The sequence below is a fragment of the Lolium perenne genome, chromosome 6 (genome assembly GCF_019359855.2).
Source record: "Lolium perenne isolate Kyuss_39 chromosome 6, Kyuss_2.0, whole genome shotgun sequence".
Taxonomy (NCBI): domain Eukaryota; kingdom Viridiplantae; phylum Streptophyta; class Magnoliopsida; order Poales; family Poaceae; genus Lolium; species Lolium perenne.
The window spans coordinates 139,272,454-139,293,220 of record NC_067249.2 but is presented as its reverse complement, the minus strand read 5'-3'; the positions used below and the strand labels follow the sequence as shown (position 1 = coordinate 139,293,220).

The 20,767-nt window shown below is 44.4% G+C and overlaps 3 protein-coding genes and 1 non-coding gene across 4 annotated transcripts; 2 read left to right on the top strand and 2 right to left on the bottom strand.

Annotated features, from left to right (window-relative positions):
- The first annotated feature begins 666 nt into the window (after window positions 1-666).
- On the top strand, window positions 667-6,130 carry LOC127326515 (LRR receptor kinase SERK2). The gene is made up of 11 exons (XM_051353363.2): window positions 667-900; window positions 1,456-1,588; window positions 1,667-1,738; window positions 2,733-2,876; window positions 3,552-3,623; window positions 3,706-3,777; window positions 3,858-3,973; window positions 4,079-4,207; window positions 4,307-4,648; window positions 4,780-5,174; window positions 5,552-6,130. The coding sequence occupies exons 1-11, from the start codon at window positions 801-803 to the stop codon at window positions 5,861-5,863; spliced, it is 1,887 nt and encodes a 628-aa protein (XP_051209323.1). The 5' UTR covers window positions 667-800; the 3' UTR covers window positions 5,864-6,130.
- Window positions 6,131-6,233: 103 nt separating this feature from the next.
- LOC127326517 (protein ACTIVITY OF BC1 COMPLEX KINASE 8, chloroplastic) lies at window positions 6,234-12,560 on the bottom strand. The gene is made up of 20 exons (XM_051353364.2): window positions 12,082-12,560; window positions 11,383-11,518; window positions 10,834-11,000; window positions 9,938-10,058; window positions 9,730-9,830; window positions 9,526-9,624; window positions 8,946-9,056; window positions 8,776-8,855; window positions 8,630-8,699; window positions 8,404-8,477; window positions 8,259-8,328; window positions 8,084-8,172; window positions 7,819-7,943; window positions 7,620-7,700; window positions 7,473-7,533; window positions 7,318-7,372; window positions 7,109-7,207; window positions 6,913-7,002; window positions 6,730-6,789; window positions 6,234-6,653 (listed from the first exon to the last, which is right to left on the bottom strand). Exons 1-20 carry the CDS (start codon window positions 12,499-12,501, stop codon window positions 6,537-6,539), a joined length of 2,226 nt encoding a protein of 741 aa, XP_051209324.1. The 5' UTR covers window positions 12,502-12,560; the 3' UTR covers window positions 6,234-6,536.
- A 596-nt stretch (window positions 12,561-13,156) lies between these two features.
- TRNAW-CCA (transfer RNA tryptophan (anticodon CCA)) lies at window positions 13,157-13,228 on the top strand. The gene has a single exon. It is a non-coding gene; the product is annotated as a tRNA-Trp (tRNA).
- Window positions 13,229-13,691: 463 nt separating this feature from the next.
- Window positions 13,692-14,318, bottom strand: LOC139832507 (uncharacterized). Its single transcript, XM_071822282.1, has one exon. It carries the CDS (start codon window positions 14,316-14,318, stop codon window positions 13,692-13,694), a length of 627 nt encoding a protein of 208 aa, XP_071678383.1.
- Between the last annotated feature and the right edge of the window lie 6,449 nt (window positions 14,319-20,767).

Sequence of the window (20,767 nt, the reverse complement as noted above, 5' to 3'; positions counted from 1 at the left end):
AATAGTCCCAAAAAAATTCAAAAAACTGAGAAAATTCGAAGTTGATCATCTTTAGTATAGTAGTTATTATACCAATCATGGCGGTTACAGGGCTTTGCGCATCTCTGAACATGCGCTAGCTAGGTGGCTTCTGGACAACCCCAAACTCTAACAGCTAACATTTTTATTATCGTTGGCCATTTCGATTCGACTAATTCTGGCCCTAATTATTCCAGGAGTTTGCAGCACTATCTAAAATAAAGTTGAGTCGTGGTTCACACGAACCAGTGCACGAGGACCGCGTCCACGAGATCTCCGGCACCATGTCAGCAGATGCCGCCGTGACCCCTCCCTATTCTTTCCACTAGCTCCATCAATTCACCTGCCCCACCGCAACAACTTCTCCTACTCCTCCTCCACTACCCTTGCTCACTTCCATGTGGGCCCGACACTCGCGCGACCCACAGGTCAGTCACATTTCAGTGTTCCCGCACGCTGTAGCCCCTCTGCCCGCGGCATAGGCGATGGTCCCGTCGCCCAGTGTAGAACATTTTAGGTCGGAACATAGACACACACACAGCACGCACTTCCAGCTTAATTAAAAGCTACTGTACAGAAATTTATCTCACCCATTCCTCTAGCTTCCGTCTTCTGTTGAGAGGTCGAGCCATCGGCGGCGAGGCGGCGGCGGCGAGGCGGCGGCGGCGGCGCAGATCGAACCGGCCCCGTGCAGCTCGGTGGATCTGGTTGGGAGGGAGGACTAGCCGGTGGGGCCCGCCCATGCGTAGGTGAGGTGGGGCCCAATCGGAGCTACAGCAGGAATGGCGGCGGCGGCGGCGGCGATGGGGAGGTGGCGGGCGGTGGCCGTCGCTGTGCTGTTGGTGGTTGCGGGGGTGGGGCATGTCGTCGCCAACACGGAAGGTAAGCTTGCCTGATCTGCTACATGCTTCTTCTCTACTTCTGTATTGTTGGTCGGTTGGTTTGGTGTATGTGTGGTTAGTGATTTGCAGTTGCCTTTATTAGCAACAAGTTCGAGATGGGGAATTGGGAGGTCCAACCCTGTACAGTGGATGGAATCGTTGAGCTCATGTCATTTGTTTTGCATAGTAGGCATAAAAATCTGGTCTTCTTTCTTACTCCAGAGCAAAACAAAAGAAATGGGCTTTATGAGGAATTGCTATTTTGACTCCTAGGTAAAAATATTCCATTTGGCGGGTGCAGTCTTGCAATGGCTCGCCATAAGAAATCGTTTGTTGCACGATTGCATCATTGAACAGTACATCATGTGTCGCCATGCTCTACCAATTGATGAGCTGCTCCATAGTCCATTTATTGTTTAGGAAACTTTGGTTACAGTACATAATTTAGGCCCAGCATACCTGTTCCTTTGCAAAAACTTTTGCTTATAGTTATTCTCAATAAGCTTATCACAGATGCATTGTAAGTTTGTAACTAATGTTCACCTTTTGTCAACAGGTGATGCTCTGTATAACCTGCGGCAGAGCTTGAAGGATGCTAACAATGTCTTGCAGAGTTGGGACCCCACTCTGGTTAATCCTTGTACATGGTTCCATGTTACATGTAACAACGATAACAGTGTAATTAGAGTGTAAGTCGATGAACCACTCTATTCATTGCAAGCTGCTGAAGATCGCTCATCTTCGTTCTAACCTTTTGCTCTTTTCAGTGACCTTGGGAATGCGCAGTTATCTGGCGTATTAGTGTCCCAGCTTGGGCAGCTGAAAAATCTCCAATATTTGTAAGTTTTGGGAGACCTACACATATTTTTCAAGCTATAAACATGGCAGTTAATACTTCTAACATGCAAATTCTGTAAAATGTCACCTCAACCCATTGTACATAAAAGAAAATATACTGAAAGCTTGTCTAGCATCTTCATCCTTTTTTGTTCTCAAAATCTTTACTGTCAATTGTGTGACTTGCATCTGTTGTAGTACAGATACTGAAAGCTTGTCTAACATCTTTAATCAGTTTTTTACTCTAAATCTTTACTGTCAATTGTGTGACTTGCATCTGTTGTAGTACTCTAGAGGAACCCTACCACTTCTATAGTGGGGCTATAGCCAGAGATAGACTCCACCCAATTTAATACTCCGTACGTCGTTTCCTAATCAAAACTGCTAACTGAGATCTCGGGAGTCCTCATATGACATGGTGGGTGGAAGGTCAGATCTTCTACCGTTAGTGCATCGAGGTGTCCAGGATGTGACCATTTGTACCAGATAGTTGGGGGCTTTGTGCACTGCTATGTGACATATCATTGGCTCAGAGCTATAAAACTGACCACCTACGTCTGGCTGGTCTGCTCCAACAATTGCTTGTCTAGGATCAGATGCAAATCACGCTCGTGCCTCCCAAATGCATCATTCTCCCCCATCATATTGTCTTGGTCGGAGATGGCCTAACCCTAAGTGATATGTTTCCTGTACTCAGGAATAGCCGTACAGATAAGATCCTTGTGCACCACAGATATGAACTTAACCTTGAATTGAACCTTCATTTGTTTTGGTTAGATGTCCAGAAACTCTGTATTTTATTTGCACAATGCTTCTGGATTTGCTAGCACATTTGCCATGTGTATGAGGAAGGCACTCTTTTTTAGATTTATACACTTAAGAGCATGACAGATTGAAGATGACATATCCTTCGTTGCCACATTTTGCTTATATATTGTGCCTGCTGTAATGTGTTTCTTTGCACCTGGAAACTGAAATTTATTCTTTTTGTCATAGGGAGCTTTACAGCAACAACATAAGCGGGCCAATACCCGCTGAACTGGGCAACCTAACTAGCCTAGTCAGTTTGGATCTGTATCTGAACAAGTTCACTGGAGTTATTCCTGACAGCTTGGGGAATCTATTGAAGCTTCGCTTCCTGTAAGAATGGGTCTTTTTGTCTCCATGTTACTTTGATATTTGGCTTATTTTCAGTTGATATGTACTTCTGAGTTCTGATAACTGTTTTAGTCTTGCATGATTTTTTTCTCCTTTTGGAGAATGAGGCTTGCAATCTAGAATTGGAGATATATTCTCAGTAAACATACATACAGATTCTAGAATGCTAAGAGCATCCCCACTCGTTGGCGCTCTTCACGTCCAAATCCGGCGAAATTTTCGTCCGGATTGGACGAAAATTTGGCCTGGGGGGCAGTATATTTCCAGTGGTGTGCTCCCCAAGCGGCGTTTCTCGGGGAAAAAGAGGATGGCCCGGGGAGTCCGGACGAAAGAGGAGACACGTGGGCGTGGGCGGTTGGTTTTGCTCCATCCGGAGTCCCCGAGAGATCCCCGGGAAACCGAGGATGGCCCGGGGAGTCCGGACGAAATTAGGCTGTTTTCCGGACGAAAATGAGAACCTGGGGGCGCGACTGGGCCGTTTTCGGGGGCTTATCGGGGAGACGAGTAGAGATGCTCTAACTTTGTACTTCATTCCTCTCCATGTTAGGATTTTGTGTTTGTACCATTCAGTTTTCTATTTTTTTATTGCAGCATTTATTACATTCTATTCGTAAGTTTCTAACTTCTATTTGTTACTATGCCTACTTGGAAGGATAGCCGTCTTAACAACAATAGCATGTCGGGTCAAATTCCTAAATCCTTGACCGATATCACTACCCTCCAAGTACTGTAAGTTGCACGTTGTACTCTTTCATTCTTTTCCATGTAGGTACATTTTCTGTTGGGCTGAGTATATGTTACTATAATGCAGGGATCTGTCAAACAACAACCTCTCTGGAGCAGTTCCATCGACTGGTTCTTTTTCACTCTTCACCCCCATAAGGTCTTTTGTCTGGAAAAGATTGAATGATGTTTAGCCATCTGCATTGCCAGTTTGAATAACGAATTTTACTTTTCTCTCAGTTTTGCGAATAATCCACTTCTTTGTGGTCCTGGTACTACAAAGCCCTGCCCTGGGGAACCTCCTTTTTCCCCACCTCCTCCATACAATCCTCCAACACCACCAAGTCAATCAGCAGGTAGTTTCCTCAATCTTCTTGTATTTCGTGTCGTATCAGTATTGAATGCAGTAGAAAAGATCGCAATCTGGGTGGCATGTGCTTGATGGACTTTCGTTCCTTTAGGTGCCTCTAGCACTGGAGCTATCGCTGGTGGTGTTGCTGCTGGTGCAGCTCTGGTGTTTGCGGTTCCTGCCATTGCATTTGCAATGTGGCGCCGTCGTAAACCTGAAGAACATTTCTTCGATGTGCCTGGTCAGATTCTAGTGATAAATTTCTTTTATTTTAAAAAATTGGGTGCTCATGTTTTCCATACCACATGTTTTGTTCACATGTCATCTCATTTTTCTTCAGCTGAGGAAGATCCAGAAGTTCATCTCGGTCAGCTTAAGAAGTTCTCATTGCGAGAGCTTCAGGTTGCATCCGATAATTTTAATAATAAGAACATTTTAGGAAGAGGTGGTTTTGGTAAAGTGTACAAGGGGAGGCTTGCAGATGGTACATTGGTAGCAGTGAAAAGATTAAAAGAGGAGCGTACCCCTGGTGGTGAGCTTCAGTTCCAAACAGAAGTTGAAATGATTAGCATGGCAGTGCATAGGAACCTTCTTCGACTTCGTGGTTTCTGCATGACACCTACTGAACGGTTACTGGTCTATCCATACATGGCTAACGGGAGTGTTGCATCACGTTTGCGAGGTACTTTGTTCTTTCATGTAATAACCAATACATTCCAAACATGGCTTACACAACCAATAGATAATTATAATATGACAGTTTCTGCGTGAGATATGCTGATATATTTTCATCTATGGTGCTTGATTTCATAGAGCGGCAGCCAAATGAACCACCTCTTGAGTGGGATACCAGAAGACGGATTGCACTTGGATCTGCAAGGGGACTCTCTTACTTGCACGATCATTGTGACCCCAAGATCATCCACCGTGATGTCAAAGCTGCAAATATTCTTTTGGACGAGGACTTTGAGGCAGTTGTGGGTGATTTTGGGCTTGCCAAACTTATGGATTACAAGGATACTCATGTAACAACCGCTGTTCGTGGAACAATTGGACACATTGCTCCGGAGTACCTTTCCACTGGGAAGTCCTCTGAGAAGACTGATGTTTTCGGCTATGGGATCACACTTCTGGAGCTTATTACTGGGCAGAGGGCATTTGATCTGGCCCGCCTTGCAAATGATGACGATGTTATGCTTCTTGACTGGGTAAGTACTTCTCAAAAGTGAGCCTAAATTATCGTCACACAACATGTAATGTTTTCTTATGATCGGACCTTTTGGCTGTTCGTGGGTTCTGGTTTAATAGTTTTTAAATGATTGTCAGCCAAGTACATGTGATGATGAGCTGCCCTTAGCCCCTTTAGCTTGTTATATGTAGAGGTTATAGTTTGGTGAGTGACAAGCTGGCAGATCATCCTTCCAGGACAACAGCTATGTTTAGAATGTGCTAATATGCTGTCACTAGAGACAGCCAGTTGTATTGGTGCATTAAAAATACCAGTTATCAGAACAATGATATATGCTGACTTTGATCAATGCAGTAACAACTGGCTAAATGTACAATTTAACTACCAATTCTACAGGTGAAAGGATTGTTGAAGGAGAAAAAGGTGGAGATGCTGGTGGACCCAGACTTGCAGAGCAACTATGAAGAGACAGAGGTGGAGTCTCTGATCCAGGTGGCACTGCTCTGCACCCAGGGCTCCCCGATGGAGCGCCCCAAGATGTCGGAGGTGGTGAGGATGCTCGAAGGTGACGGCTTGGCAGAGAGATGGGAGGAATGGCAGAAGGTGGAGGTGGTCAGGCAGGAGGCTGAGTTGGCTCCTCTTCGCAACGACTGGATTGTTGACTCCACGTATAACCTCCGCGCCGTGGAACTGTCAGGCCCAAGGTGACCGACACCGTTCTTCAGCATGGGCAAAAATCAACATCCCATTCAGTCTAATTATTGTTTTGTGTATATGAAAGTTAGCTGGTTTTGCTTAGTTACAATTTTAAAAGATGAAACTATTTTCCCGTTTCATCACTAGACTCAGAAATTGAGGTAGGCTGCAGCCATTTGTCAAGGTAAAAGGCATACACTTTGTGTTGAATTTGTAAGACACTGTTGTAACAATCTAATGTACGTGTGCAATGTGTGATTCTGCAAACTTTCTGTTGTAGGTCTTTCATTTCTCATTTTCTCTTTGATGTCTCGCAAGTAATTTCATTCTTGTCCAGTGTGGGATTAGCACCCAGGCATCAAAGTCGTTGCAACTAAGGTCATGTTAAACTGTCAGTAGCCAGCCATAAGAACATATCGACAGTCTGATAAACTGGCGTAGGCGAAATAAAGTGTTACAGGGTGCACGAGTTGTGCTATACTGCTTATATTTACCCTACCATTATACACTATGTACATCTCTTTATCTATGACGCCGCATGTACAGAGATTATCATATTCATACACTGATGGCTATGCTACATCACCTCGTGGGGTAAAATCGCACAGGGGCAAAAAAAAAAAAAGGTGGACGAGAACCGAAAAGGATGGCACTGAAAAAAGAAAGGGTCAGCTTGATGAAGAACTCAGGCAGTGCCAGTTATCAGTCTCTCCTGCTGGTCCAGCTTCTTCACCTTGAGAAGGCCAAGCAGGATTTGTATACCAAAGAACGCGCAAAGAGAGTATCCAATGGTTGCTGGCATCTGCATTGATAATTGGAACGTTGTTGAAGAATTTTGTGCTGAGTGATTTGCTGAAAGATGAATGCAGTAAACTTACCCAAACCGAATTGAGGTGCAGAATCGTAGAGAGGTTTACCAAACTGCCTGCAGCGACTCCCTGGGTGACAGATAGCAGCATTTTAGAATGGTGTTGCGCTCAAAATTCTAACATGGACAGCCCTAAATTCATAGTCAGCATAGAGTAACACAACATAAAGCTTCGTTAATTGACTGAACTCACATATCCAATTGTTTTCTGTACAGCAGCAACTCTTTGAAATGATCTTTCTGATTCTAATGCTCTGACACGAAGCTTCAGATCACCTTGCTCCTATTAGAAACAGAATATAACAGAATATTAGACCATTGAGTTCATTGTTCAATGGCACCAGCAAACCACAGAAATATAGGAAAGTGGCAATGTAGATTGTAGATACCAAACGCTCAATGATCTGTGCAAGCTTTTCAACTCTGTCAGGTTGACGAAACACATTGTAAAATGCACGAGACTGCCTGTCCCATCTCTTCCTTGCATCCTGATGTATCATGTGGAGCACTTAAAACCATCAATATCATACTAAACATTTACGTATGCGCTATCAGTTAAATAGGTTGAAACTATGGACCAAAGGTTAAGAATACCTACCTTAACAAGTACTTCAACACCAGCTTCATTAAATCTGAGTAGCTCCATGGCATATCTAGGGAGTTTAAATAGATGTATCAAGTCAGACCTAGAAGCCCATGTTGAAATTGTGCCAATTAAGAACATGGCATGCTACTGATAAAGAAAATACTCACGGCTTAGCAATCTCTGTAATATCAAATCTGGGATCTAGACCTTTCCCAATACCATCCAGTACTGCAAAGAATGGAGAAAGCATAAGGAACCATCAACCTATCACAGTATGTACAACCATGTTTCGCCTCATGTAAAAGTTATCAGACCTGAGAATGCTCTGACAACAAATGTAAAGGTGGCAGGAAACCGAAATGGTTGATCAGCAGCAATTGCCAAAAGATCCTCTCCTGTAGAATTTTTTATTCAAGTCAAAACTAAAAGAAAAAGTAATAGAATGACATATGTGTTGACATGCTTCTTTCTAGCACGTTCCATGTGACACTGCGGAAATCAGTGATCAAGTACCTATAGCTGCAAGTCTCTGCTTCTTCTTTTCAAACTTCTCTTCCTTAGATAGTTGTTTTTTAAATCCTGGTTCCACGGTTTGCATCTCTCTCTCTTTCCTTTGTGCAGCTAGACGCTCTTCAAAGCTATAAAATAAATAAACAGAATAAAGTGAGGTCACACGCCATTGTTCATCTTAGTTAACAAAAATTACATGTAACTAATTAAAAGAAGCATCCTTCACATTTAACAAAGTTTGCATGTAATATTACATGTGACTACCTACCTATCAAGAAAAAATTGAGCTGTTCTTCTCACGGCTGTCATATCTCCAGTAGGAACAAGGACACCCATTTGAACCATTGCTTGAAGAACCTGCATAAATACACACTTAGATATTTTGCAAAAACTTTCCAGGGCCTGAATTACACTCAGCATGTAAACTACCAAGAAAAACATACTTTATCCGGATCCTTTTCATAAACTCCATAAAATACTTCAAGCAACCCTTCACGGATATTTGGACTAATACTGCAAGCAAGAAAAATGAATATTAGATTAACTATATAAATGGACTTTGCAGGGGACAAAACGATCATATGCAACCTTCCCATCATCCCGAAGTCATAGAAGATAAGCCTCCCACCATTGGCATCATCAACAGCAATGTTCCCAGGATGCTGTAAGGAAAATTAATTTAACCAGCGCCCTGCTGCATTTAATCGAGGTGCTAAAAAGGTGCACAAGACAGTAAATATGATTTGATGTCATGGAATTTCTATCTTGGAGACAATTATAGCATCATTCAGTACTTATGTACAGTGTAACTAACCGGGTCAGCATGAAAAAATCCATGCGATAAGATCTGCTCAAGGTAGGACTCGACAGCATACCGGCCTAACCTGAAAGAGATTGAAACAACCAACGTCAAGGGGCACATCAAATTAAAGCTGCGCCTAACTAGTATTTAGTGCATACCTTTTCCTATCAAGTCCTAACTTATCTATCTGCTGTATCCTATTTATCTTGATTCCTGGGACATACTCCATTGTTAGAACCTGCAAAGGACACAAAATAAACTTAAGTTTGTTTTTCTGTTCTGTTTTGCTTGAGAATCTATTCACAAATTTCTGTGTAGAATAAGGAACCTGAGGCGTAGTATACTCCCAGTAAATTGATGGGACCTTGACATAATCCATGTTTTTGAAGTTTTCAGCAAACTTTTCAGCATTAAATGCTTCCTTGGTGTAGTCAATTTCCTAAAAACAACCATGAGTTGATCAGATAAGTTGATTTGATGTAAATAAAGAAGAAACACCAAAAACCAAATGGATGATTTGAGTTTTTTAATCTAATACAATCTGTGAAAATATGTTGACATGAAGTATCGGACCAAGAAAGAGCATGATAAATGATCTAGTAATACAGACAAATGTCTACATAAAGATGCTAATCTCTCAAGCACGCCCCCCCACACTAGTATGAAAAGCCTCAACAGCAGCACATATCTTTGTGATGCCTAGAGAACTCTATCTATTCACCAGATGATAATTTACTTTCATGGAGGAAAGATGTATAAGTGAACAGATTTTTTTCAGATTGTCTTTCTAAATAACACGCATGTTTTCAAAACCCTGAGTTTCGATAAGCATGAGATGGTAACAGAACATAGGTTGTGAAACATAAGACAGCTGCACCCAAGTCAAAAGGTTAAATTACCGAAATTACCTGATATAGTACATTGGCACATTCGTCATATATAGCAACCCAGTCTCTTTTGGCACCATCTGACTTGGGATCCACTTTCTGAAGGTATTCTGCTATTACCTAGAAGAGAATCAGTTGAGTCATTACCTGATGGTTTCAAAAGAAAGAAATAATAACAGAACAGTACAATAATGATAGGGAAAAATTCAGATTCAAGTGACTTGCCCTTAAGTTCTTCAGATCAATATCAAACAGCTCTTTCAGACCAGGTCTTTGCACTTTGAGTACAACTTCTTGGCCATTCAGGCTTGCCCGATGAACCTGGCCTGCCAAAAAGGGATATAATGTTATAGTGTCAAGTTGGTTAACAATATCAAATGTCTTGGCTTTAGCCAATATTCACAATTGCATATCTAGCCTTCAAGGTTATTACCGAGGCTAGCAGCAGCTATTGGTTCAAAGTCGAATCGATCAAATATCTCATTTACAGATGCTCCCAACTCTTCTTCAATAGTTGATACAGCTGTCTCTGAAGGAAATGGGGGGACTTGATCCTAGAAAAAAATCATAACGCTATTTCAGTATAAAGCATGGACATAGCACTGCTAATTACAAAAATCTAGAAAACATATGAGAACTTTCAACTATCAGTGCATCATACCAGATAAAACTACACATTTCTCTTCTTTGTCAGACATTGGTAACTGGGACGGACAAGAATGAATATTTTACTAGGCTGATCTAATAATTAATGAGCTAACTTCTGATACATATTTATGCGTAAATTTGCAACTGGAGGTGTAGCCTCTATGGAATTTTGACCACCAAAAATCAAGCGCACACGGCTGAAGAACATAATCTAGAGGTGAAGACCGAGATTAGCCGGCATTAACAGAAGCAGTAGACCGAAGAATTTGAAGGATTGATAATGGTGGATGTGGTCTTAAGAGCGTTAAATGTTAAGTTTTGATCAAGTCACCTAAAAAAATGGTGTTTCATATGCAGATAGGGTGATCCAAAGCAAGCTTTATGGGAATTTGATAGAGCCACAATTTAAACCCCAGATATAATCTTTGAAGTCAAACCTAAGTGCATATTTTGTTAATTTTTTTACAGATATCCATGGTCATAGTAACTACTTCTGTTTTGAAACTCACAAACATTTCCTTAGACTACTGAAGCAAGACCTTATACTTTTCTAATAAGAAAGTACAGGTTTCCTATAGCAATCTATGACAGATCCAGACTTCCAACTGACCAATATCCACCACAGCTGCTATGAATGTGCCGAGTTATATTTTGGTAAAGGATAGAAGTGTAGATGCAAACCTGCAATTCAGATAACTGATCCACATATTCTTGTGGAAGAATGTCTACTCTGGTGGAGAATTGCTGCCCTATTTTAATAAATGTGGGGCCTAATCTCAAAATACTCTCCTTCAGCCACTTGGCGAGAACTCTCCTCCTCATTTTCCTTTTCTCTTCCGTCATCCCCCCTGTAGAAGTAATCATAGAAGTTTAATGAATCTAAACAGTTTCATAGTAGTAAAATTCCAGAGCATTAGAGAATGCTTTAGGCAAACAATTTTACACGGAATATGTACGAAACTACAGGACAACAACAAACACCATCCAGTAAGAGATATGTTCAGTGCATTGACCAAACTGCGATATACGATGATTTATAGGATGAAGATTCTACTGGCCTACATTATTTGTCAAAGTTATGATAAACATTTTTCTTTTGCAGGCGAAGTGATAACACCCTATGATCAGATATTGAGGCACCCTATAATGACATGTAAGTAAAAGTAAGGTCGGTTGTATATGGAGTAACATTTATAATGTTGTATCATTTCTGTTGGTTCAAGATCTAACCTCGATAAGTGAACTTCTGGTTGTTGAGCCAAACCTTGAATATAAATGAGAAAACAGAGCCCCATATTTCCAAAGTTCTTTGAATCGTGGAGTAGGTTTTAAACCGGTTCCAGCGACCGCCAGGAACAACAGACACCTGCAAGATTTACATGTTGAGCCCCCAAAAAAGAGGAAAGTAACAAATGGCGGTTGCTTATGAAACAATATTAGCGTAAGTCAGGGAGCCAAAATGAGCATCGTGGAAAGGCATGCTTCCATCCAGCCTCACGGGACAGGATACAATGAACTAACTGATCCGCTTGTTTTTTGTTTTTTTCTCTAACTAAGCAACCAATTCTCCACCACGGTTTTCATACTAATCTATTTTGTTTTAGAATCCATTAATACGGAACCAAAACAGTGATAAGGTTGGGAACCACGGTTGTTATGTTACTACTCCTTTCCAATATACTGGTACTACTCTGCTCCTGCTGCTGCGTGCATTTTGCTTCATTCCAGCTAGAACAAAACATGGAACTAATTACTCCTCGCATCGAAGTCAAGCTGAGGTCATGCTGTAGTCAAAGCAACATCCATCACAGGGACAGGAGAGGTACTGAACATTTGCGCTTGTGTCTTAAAAATGTACAGCAACCTACTGATCGCGCAGATGTAGTTTTAGGCATAGGATATACTAGTACTGAGGAAGCAGATATTCACCTTGGGCAAGCCCTCCCCGTTGCTCTGCTTGAACCAGGCGTCCTCCTTGCTGATCTCCTCCACCCTCTTCTTCCGCCTCCTCTCGTCCTCCCCAGGCGCAGGGCCTGATACGACGGAAACGGTGGCCGGTTTCACAGTGGCGCCGTTGCCGTTGCCGTTTCCGTTGGAGGCGAGGTATGCCTCGACGGCGGCATCGTCGTAGCCGACCCTGCCGGCGGTCCCGTTGAGCCCGAACTTCCTGGCGTCCTCCTCGGTGAGCCCGGAGGAGGCCTGCTCCTCGAGGACGGATAGGACGAGGCGGTCCCTCTGCCGGCGGCGGAGGCGGAGCGGCGGCGCGGTACGGCGGAGGCGGCGGAGGTGGTCGGGGAGGGAGAGCGAGGTGGAGGCGACGAGGGAGGCCGCCGCGGCCGCGACGGACATGGCGGGGCCGGGGGCTTAGGGTTCGGCTGGCGGAGCGGCGGAGGAGGAGGGAGTGGTGTGGAGGAGAGAGGCGAGGAGCGGGAAGGGGAGAGAGAGGTTGTGGGAGTGGACTTGGTGGAGCCACATGGCTGGCACGGAGGATCAGGCGGTCTGACGTGGGGAGACGCGATTGGTCGTATGGGAGGCGGCGGGGCCCGGTTGGCGGGGAAAGATCACGTGGAGACTTTGGCCTTTTGGAGCACACGTGGAAAGGGTTTAGACCTCTACTTCTTTTTGGGTTTGTTCCTTCTCGCTCGTGGCCTCCTTGGTTGTGCGTGGCGTGTCGTTTTGGTTGGAGCTGTGCTGAACCTGTGATGGGGAAATGCCCTGCTTCTTCTGCTTGTGCTATGCGCCAAGTGCCCAGCGGCCAGCGGGGGCTGCCACACCACACGGATGCTGTAGCAAACTCCGACTAGTTCATACAGGCTACAGGTGTGCCGCACTGCATTACCTATTGAATTCAACATAATGAACCGACAAGACTCATGCAAACAGCAATGTCCTGCGAGGAGCTGTGTAGTAGAGGAGGATATGACGAGTTGCGAAATCTGCAGACAGACGAAGCTGCACGTAAAGCAGAATACATATATCATTGTTCCTCCTGTACAGCATCACCGGATCCTTGGCGCAATGGTAGCGCGTCTGACTCCAGATCAGAAGGTTGCGTGTTCGATTCACGTAGGGTTCAATCCCTCGAATTCATTCCGGTTCTTTTTTTTCCTTTTTTCATTTCACAAGCCTTCCCCGTCCAAGGAGAGCAAGCCGATTCATTCTGTGAATCTCTTTTTTCAAGGAATTCGTGCTGTAATAACGTATAGCAAAACTGCAGTGTTTTACGGAACTGCTTACGGCAACTGCCACTCGTCTTCAACCTCCTGCTCGTCTGGCCTCTGTGTAACGCCCCTTGCCCCGATGGAGATCTGGGACGTGAGCTCTAGCTAGATACAAGAGGAATTGAATCAGTAGAGAGAAGGAAGAACACGGGAGAGAGAGGATAGCAGTTCTAGGATAGTTTCCTTTCTCCTTTTTCTTTCCTGCTCTCCACGTTACAGGGTCAACCAATATAAACTTGGCTGCCACACTCAGGCCTACACTCACGCGCTACACACACGCCTTCGAACCCACTCAACGTCGAAGGCGTATTCCTGGATCTACGTCTTGACCAGCTCAGGTGTGACATTGCTCCCCTCTGGAGCTCGTGCTTGTCCCCAAGCACTGAACGCTGGATAGCGAGCCTTGAGCACTGTGAGGTCTTCCCAGGTTGCGGCGTCTGCATCAATGTTCTGCCACTTCACCAAGCCCTGTGGAATGGCCGCACCGCCTTTCTTCACTAGACGACGATCAAGAATAGCTTCAGGTATTGTTTCCACCAGGTCAAGTTCAACGATTCTGGACAAATCATGGAACACCGGAGTATGGTCAGGCACAAACTCCTTCAGTTGGGAGACATGGAAAACCGGGTGAACAACACTTGACTCCGGCAGGGCAAGACGATATGCGCGAGTGCCCACTCTTTCCAGCACTTCATACGGCCCAAAGAATTTGAATGCCAACTTGGGACAAGGCCTGTTTACCACAGATGATTGTGCATATGGTTGCAGCTTAAGGTAAACTTTATCACCTACATTATACTCTTTGTCTGAGCGTTGACGATCTGCTTGCATCTTCATGCGATTCTGTGCATTAGCCAAATGCCACTTCAGTCGCTCCAGCTGAGCTTGTCGGTCTTGCAGAATCAGAGCAGCTTCAGTTTCATGTTCCAAATCCATCACCGGCATTGCTCCCAGGTTTGGTTCACAACCATACAATGCTTTGAATGGCGAAGAATGAATAGCTGAATGGTAAGAGGAATTGTACCAGAGTTCAGCCAAGGGCAGCCACTGTCGCCACTTCTTAGGTGTGTCGTGAACGAAGCAGCGCAGATACATTTCAATTCACTGATTTACCCGTTCGCTCTGTCCGTCAGTCTGGGGGTGGTACGCTGTCGTAAACTTCAGTTTGGTACCCATAGCAGAGAACAACTCTTTCCATAATTTGCTCAGGAAAATTGGGTCACGGTCAGATATAATCGACAAGGGCACACCATGTAACTTGACCACCGAATCCAGAAATGCTTGCGCCACCGAAGCTGCATTATAAGGATGCTTGAGGGGTACCAGGTGTGCGTACTTGGTGAGGCGGTCGACCACCACCATGATGACGTTGGCACCCGCAGAGAGAGGGAGGCCCTCAACAAAGTCCATTGTCAGCTCCCGCCAAATGCCAGAAGGAATCGGCAAGGGTTGTAACAACCCCGCAGGTCTAGTGTTACTGTGTTTGGCCTGTTGGCAAACTGAACATTGTCTCACAAAATCATCAACAGCAGTTTTCATACCATGCCAGGAGAACAACCTTTTTAATCTCTTGTATGTGGCTAGGACACCTGAATGGCCACCTAGGGCACTGTTGTGGAAGGCGTTGATCAACTTGGTTTGCAAGGCCGAGTTTGCTCCCACCCAAATCTTCCCATGTACCTTGATCAATCCTTGTTGCAGCTTGAATCCGTGGTCATCAGGACTGTGTACTGCCAACTCTTTGATTTTCTCTTGAGCAAATGGATCAGTAACATAAGAATTCAGTACTTCCTGTAGCCACGTAGGTCGTACTTCAGATATGGCATGCAATTGAAAAACTTGACCAATGCGAGAGAGCGCATCGGCCGCTGTGTTCTCAGCCCCTTTTTTGTATAGGATACGAAACTGTAGTCCCATTAACCGAGCCATTGCCTTGCGCTGCATCGGTGATTGCAAGACTTGCTCATCTAAATATGTCAGACTATGGTGATCTGTTCTGATCAGGAATTCACCTCGTTGCAGATACGAGCGCCACCTCTCGACTGCCATGATAAGAGCCAGAAATTCCTTTTCATAAATGGATAGTGCCCTATGTTGCATACTCAGAGATTTGCTGAGAAATGCTAGAGGGTGTCCGTCTTGCATGAGCACTGCCCCTATGCCGGTGTCGCATGCGTCAGTCTCGACCACAAACTGTTTCTCGAAATTAGGGAGTGCTAAAACCGGTGTCGTCACCATAGCTGCCTTCAACTGGTTAAATGCTTCTTCAGCCTCTATTGACCATTCAAATGATTTCTTCTTCAAAAGATTAGTGAGGGGTTTCGCCATAATTCCGTAACCACGCACAAACTTGCGGTAATAGCAGGTCAGACCTAAGAACCCTCGCAGTTCAGTGACATTTGATGGGCGAGGCCAATCCTTCATCGCCTGGGTCTTGCGAGGATCTGTGGCAACTCCATTGGCTGACACAATGTGTCCCAGGTATTCCAATTCTGTTTGTGCAAACGAGCACTTGGATGGTTTGACATAAAATTGGTTGTCACTGAGCAACTGAAGCACTGCTGACAAATGTGTAGCATGCTCTTGCAGGTCTGGACTGTATACAAGAATATCGTCCATAAATACAAGTGCAAATCTTCTTAAGCAAGGGCTGAGGATGGAATTCATGATACATTGGAATGTGGCTGGGGCATTGGATAATCCGAACGGCATCACTCTAAATTGATAGTGGCCTTGATGGGTTTTGAACGCGGTCTTTTCCTCATCCTCTGCCCGCATACGAATTTGATGGTACCCGGAGCGTAAGTCCAGTTTGGAGAAGAATTTAGCCCCTGCAAGTTCATCTAATAACTCATCGATGATTGGCATTGGAAAAGTGTTCTTAATCGTGAGCTCATTGAGACGCCCATAATCAATACAAAACCGCCACTCGCCATCCTTTTTGAGGACCAAAAGCACTGGAGATGCAAATGGGCTCATGCTGGGAACAATGACCCCAGATTTGAGCATTGCTCGTATTTGGTGCTCGATCTCATCCTTGTGCATAGGTGAGTATCTGTATGGTCGAGAGTTGACAGGAATTGCATTTGGTTGCAGAGCAATGGCATGATCATACTCACGATGTGGTGGAAGACCTTGAGGTTCAGCAAATATAGGGGCAAAACTGTCAAGCACCTCTTGAATCTGTGGTGGCATAACTGTTGTTGTAATGTTAGCATCAGCACCTTCTAGTACTGCAACAGCCCACACATCATTGCCTGATGCCCATTTCATCAGTTGTTCTACGGGCAGCTCACACAATTGGTCTTGTTCTTTTGACTGAATGCCTCGCAAAGTCACTGCCTGCCCATTTAGATCAAATTTGAGCGTTTTGGTGACCCAGCTGCACCTCATATCTCCACAATTCTTGAGCCAATCGACACCTAATATGGCATCATATGCTCCCAGAGGAAGTACCCGCATATCAGTTGCAAATGTGTATCCCTGAGCCCACCAGGACAATTGTGACACCATCTGGTCACACATCAACACATCTCCACTAGCCACCTTGACGGACACAGGGTTGATATGTGTTGTGGGACAGTGTAAGCGCTGCACAAATCGTTCATTGATGAAAGTGTGGCTACTGCCCGAGTCTACCAGCAGCAACATCACCTGGTTTTGCACAAGAGCACGAATACGAATAGTGCCATCACTATCACTCCCAGACACTGCATTTATGGAGAGAGACAATTCCTGAGCATTGGCAAGATCCTGCAATTCCATTAGTTCAAGTATCTCCTCTGGAATTTCTGCTCGATGATCTTCCATGGACAAAGCATGCACTTCTGCTTTCTTGGCACAGTGATGAGTTGGCTCGTATTTATCCCCACAGCGAAAACAAAGGTTGTTCGTGAAGGAGATATGCCCTAGAGGCAATAATAAAGTGGTTATTATTTATATCTTTATGTTTATGATAAATGTTTATATATCATGCTAGAATTGTATTAACCGAAACATTAGTACATGTGTGATATGTAGACAAACAAGAAGTCCCTAGTATGCCTCTTAAACTAGCTTGTTGATTAATGGATGATTAGTTTCATAATCATGAACATTGGATGTTATTAATAACAAGGTTATGTCATTGTGTGAATGATATAATGGACACACCCAATTAAGCGTAGCATAAGATCTCGTCATTAAGTTATTTGCTATAAGCTTTCGATACATAGTTACCTAGTCCTTATGACCATGAGATCATGTAAATCACTTATACCGGAAAGGTACTTTGATTACACCAAACACCACTGCGTAAATGGGTGGCTATAAAGGTGGGATTAAGTATCCGGAAAGTATGAGTTGAGGCATATGGATCAACAGTGGGATTTGTCCATCCCGATGACGGATAGATATACTCTGGGCCCTCTCGGTGGAATGTCGTCTAATGTCTTGCAAGCATATGAATGAGTTCATAAGAGACCACATACCACGGTACGAGTAAAGAGTACTTGTCAGGAGACGAGGTTGAACAAGGTATAGAGTGATACCGAAGATCAAACCTCGGACAAGTAAAATATCGCGAGACAAAGGAAATTGGTAATATATGTGTATGGTTCATTCGATCACTAAAGTCATCGTTGAATATGTGGGAGCCATTATGGATCTCCAGATCCCGCTATTGGTTATTGGTCGGAGTGAGTACTCAACCATGTCCGCATAGTTCTCGAACCGTAGGGTGACACACTTAAAGTTGGATGTTGAAATGGTAGCACTTGAATTATGGAATGGAGTTCGAATATTTGTTCTAGTCCGGATGAGATCCGGACATCACGAGGAGTTCCGGAATGGTCGGAGAATAAGATTCATATATAGGATGTCATTTTATGTGAAATAAAATGTCGCGGAAGGTTCTATGGAAGGTTCTAGAAGGTTCTAGAAAAGTCCGGAAGAAACCACCAAGGAAGGTGGAGTCCACAAGGGACTCCACCTCCATGGCCGGCCAGCCCTAGATGGGGTGGAGTCCCAAGTGGACTCCACCATAGGGGGCCGGCCACCCCCACCTGGGAGGTGGGAATCCCACCTTTGGGTGGGAGTCCTAGTTGGGCTAGGTTTCCTCCTATGGAAGGTTTTGGTTTCGGGTCTTATTCGAAGACTTGGACACCAACACTTGGGATCCACCTATGTAATGAGGGGCCAAGGGAGGGCCGGCCAACCCCAAGACCATAAGCTGGCCGCCCCCATAGAGTGGCCGGCCACCCCTCCCAAACCCTAGCCAAGCTCCTCCACTCCATATTGCCCGCATTGCTTAGCGAAGCTCCGCCGGACTTCTACACCGCCACCGACACCACGCCGTCGTGCTCGTCGGATTCAAGAGGAGCTACTACTTCCGCTGCCCGCCGGAACGGGGAGGTGGACGTCGTCTACATCAACAACCGAACGTGTGACCGAGAACGGAGGTGCTGCCCGTTCGTGGCGCCGGAACCGATCGTGATCAAGATCTTCTACGCGCTTTTGCAAGCGGCAAGTGATCGTCTACCGCAGCAACAAGAGCCTCATCTTGTAGGCTTTGGAATCTCTTCAAGGGTGAGACTCGATACCCCCTCGTTGCTACCGTCTTCTAGATTGCATCTTGGCTTGGATTGCGTGTTCGCCGTAGGAAAATTTTTGTTTTCTATGCAACGTTATCCTACAAAGTGGTATCGAGCCGTGTTTATGCATAGATGGTTGCACGAGTAGAACACAATGGTTTGTGGGCGTTGATGCTCTTGTTATCTTTAGTTTGAGTACTTTGCATCTTTATGGCATAGTGGGATGAAGCGGCTCGGACTAACTTTACATGACCGCGTTCATGAGACTTGTTCCTCGTTCGACATGCAACTTGTATTGCATAAGAGGCTTTGCGGGTGTCTGTCTCTCCTACTATAGTAAAGATTCAATTTACTCTTCTATTGAAAACATTAGTATCAACGTTGTGGTTCATGTTCGTAGGTAGATTAGATCTCTCTCGAAAACCCTAAACCACGTAAAATATGCAAACCAAATTAGAGACGTCTAAGTTGTGTTTGGTGGTTTGGTGATGTGATATGGCCATAATGTGATGATGAATATGTATGAGATGATCATTATTGTATTGTGGCAACCGGCAGAGCCTTATGGTTGTCTTTAAATTTCATGTTGAGTAGTATTTCAAAGTAGTTGTAATAGTTGCTACATGGAGGACAATCATAAAGACGGCGCCATTGACCTTGACGCTACGCCGACGATGATGGAGATCATGCCCGAAGATGATGGAGATCATATCCGTGCTTTGGAGATGAAGATCAAAGGCGCAAGAACAAAAGGGCCATATCATATCACATATGAACTGCATGTGATGTTAATCCTTTTTATGCATCTTATTTTGCTTAGATCGCGACGGTAGCATTATAAGATGATCCCTCACTAAAATCTCAAGATAATAAAGTGTTCATCCTTAGTAGCACCGTTGCCAAGTCTTGTCGTTTCGAAGCACCTCGTGATGATCGGGTGTGATAGATTCAATAAGTACATATAACGGGTGCAAGACAGTTTTGCACATGCGGATACTAAGGTGGCCTTGACGAGCCTAGCATGTACAGACATGGTCTCGGAACACGTGATACCGAAAGGTAGAGCATGAATCATATGGTTGATATGATGAACACTTTGAGTGTTCGCCATTGAAATCACACCTTTTCTCGTGATGATCGGGTTTAGGTGCGGTGGATTTGGTTCGTGTGATCACTAAGACAATGCGAGGGATATTGTTTTGAGTGGGAGTTCACTTAGGTTTTTAATTATGTTGAATTAAAATTTGAACTCAATTTGTCATAAACTTAGTCTAAACTATTGCAAATATATGTTGTAGAGATGGCGTCCCCAATCAATTTTAATCGGTTCCTAGAGAAAGAGAAACTTAAGAGCAACGGTAGCAACTTCACCGACTGGTTCCGTCATGTGAGGATCTTCCTCTCTGGCGGAAATCTGCAATTTGTGCTTGATGCACCGCTAGGTGACCCTCCTGCAGAAGATGAATCCGATGAAGTAAAAGCTGTTTACGCGACTCGGAAAACTCGGCACTCTCAAGTTCAGTGTGCCATCCTGTGCAGTCTGGAATCCGATCTTCAAAAACGTTTTGAGCACCATGATCCTCATGAGTTAATGAATGAGCTGAAAGCTATATTCGAGACTCATGCGGCGATGGAATGCTATGAAGCATCGAAACATTTCTTCAAATTGTATGATGGAAGAAGGCAGCTCCGTTAGTGAGCACATGCTCGCCATGACCGGGCATGCGAAGAAACTCGATGACTTGGGAATAGTGATTCCTAATGATCGGGATTAATCGTGTCCTTCAATCATCGCCACCAAGTTACAAGAACTTTGTGATGAAC

Excerpts from the sequence above, each read along its gene's own strand:
- LOC127326515 (XM_051353363.2), top strand. The coding sequence starts at position 801 with ATGGCGGCGGCGGCGGCGGCGATGGGGAGGTGGCGGGCGGTGGCCGTC. Across the intron at positions 3,974-4,078 it reads ACCACCAAGTCAATCAGCAG|GTGCCTCTAGCACTGGAGCT; the intron begins GTAGTTTCCTCA and ends TCGTTCCTTTAG. Across the intron at positions 4,649-4,779 it reads TGTTGCATCACGTTTGCGAG|AGCGGCAGCCAAATGAACCA; the intron begins GTACTTTGTTCT and ends TTGATTTCATAG.
- LOC127326517 (XM_051353364.2), bottom strand. The coding sequence starts at position 12,501 with ATGTCCGTCGCGGCCGCGGCGGCCTCCCTCGTCGCCTCCACCTCGCTC. Across the intron at positions 9,831-9,937 it reads AATAGCTGCTGCTAGCCTCG|GCCAGGTTCATCGGGCAAGC; the intron begins GTAATAACCTTG and ends CCTTTTTGGCAG. Across the intron at positions 6,790-6,912 it reads TACAGAAAACAATTGGATAT|GGAGTCGCTGCAGGCAGTTT; the intron begins GTGAGTTCAGTC and ends TCTGTCACCCAG.
- LOC139832507 (XM_071822282.1), bottom strand. The coding sequence starts at position 14,318 with ATGCCGGTGATGGATTTGGAACATGAAACTGAAGCTGCTCTGATTCTG.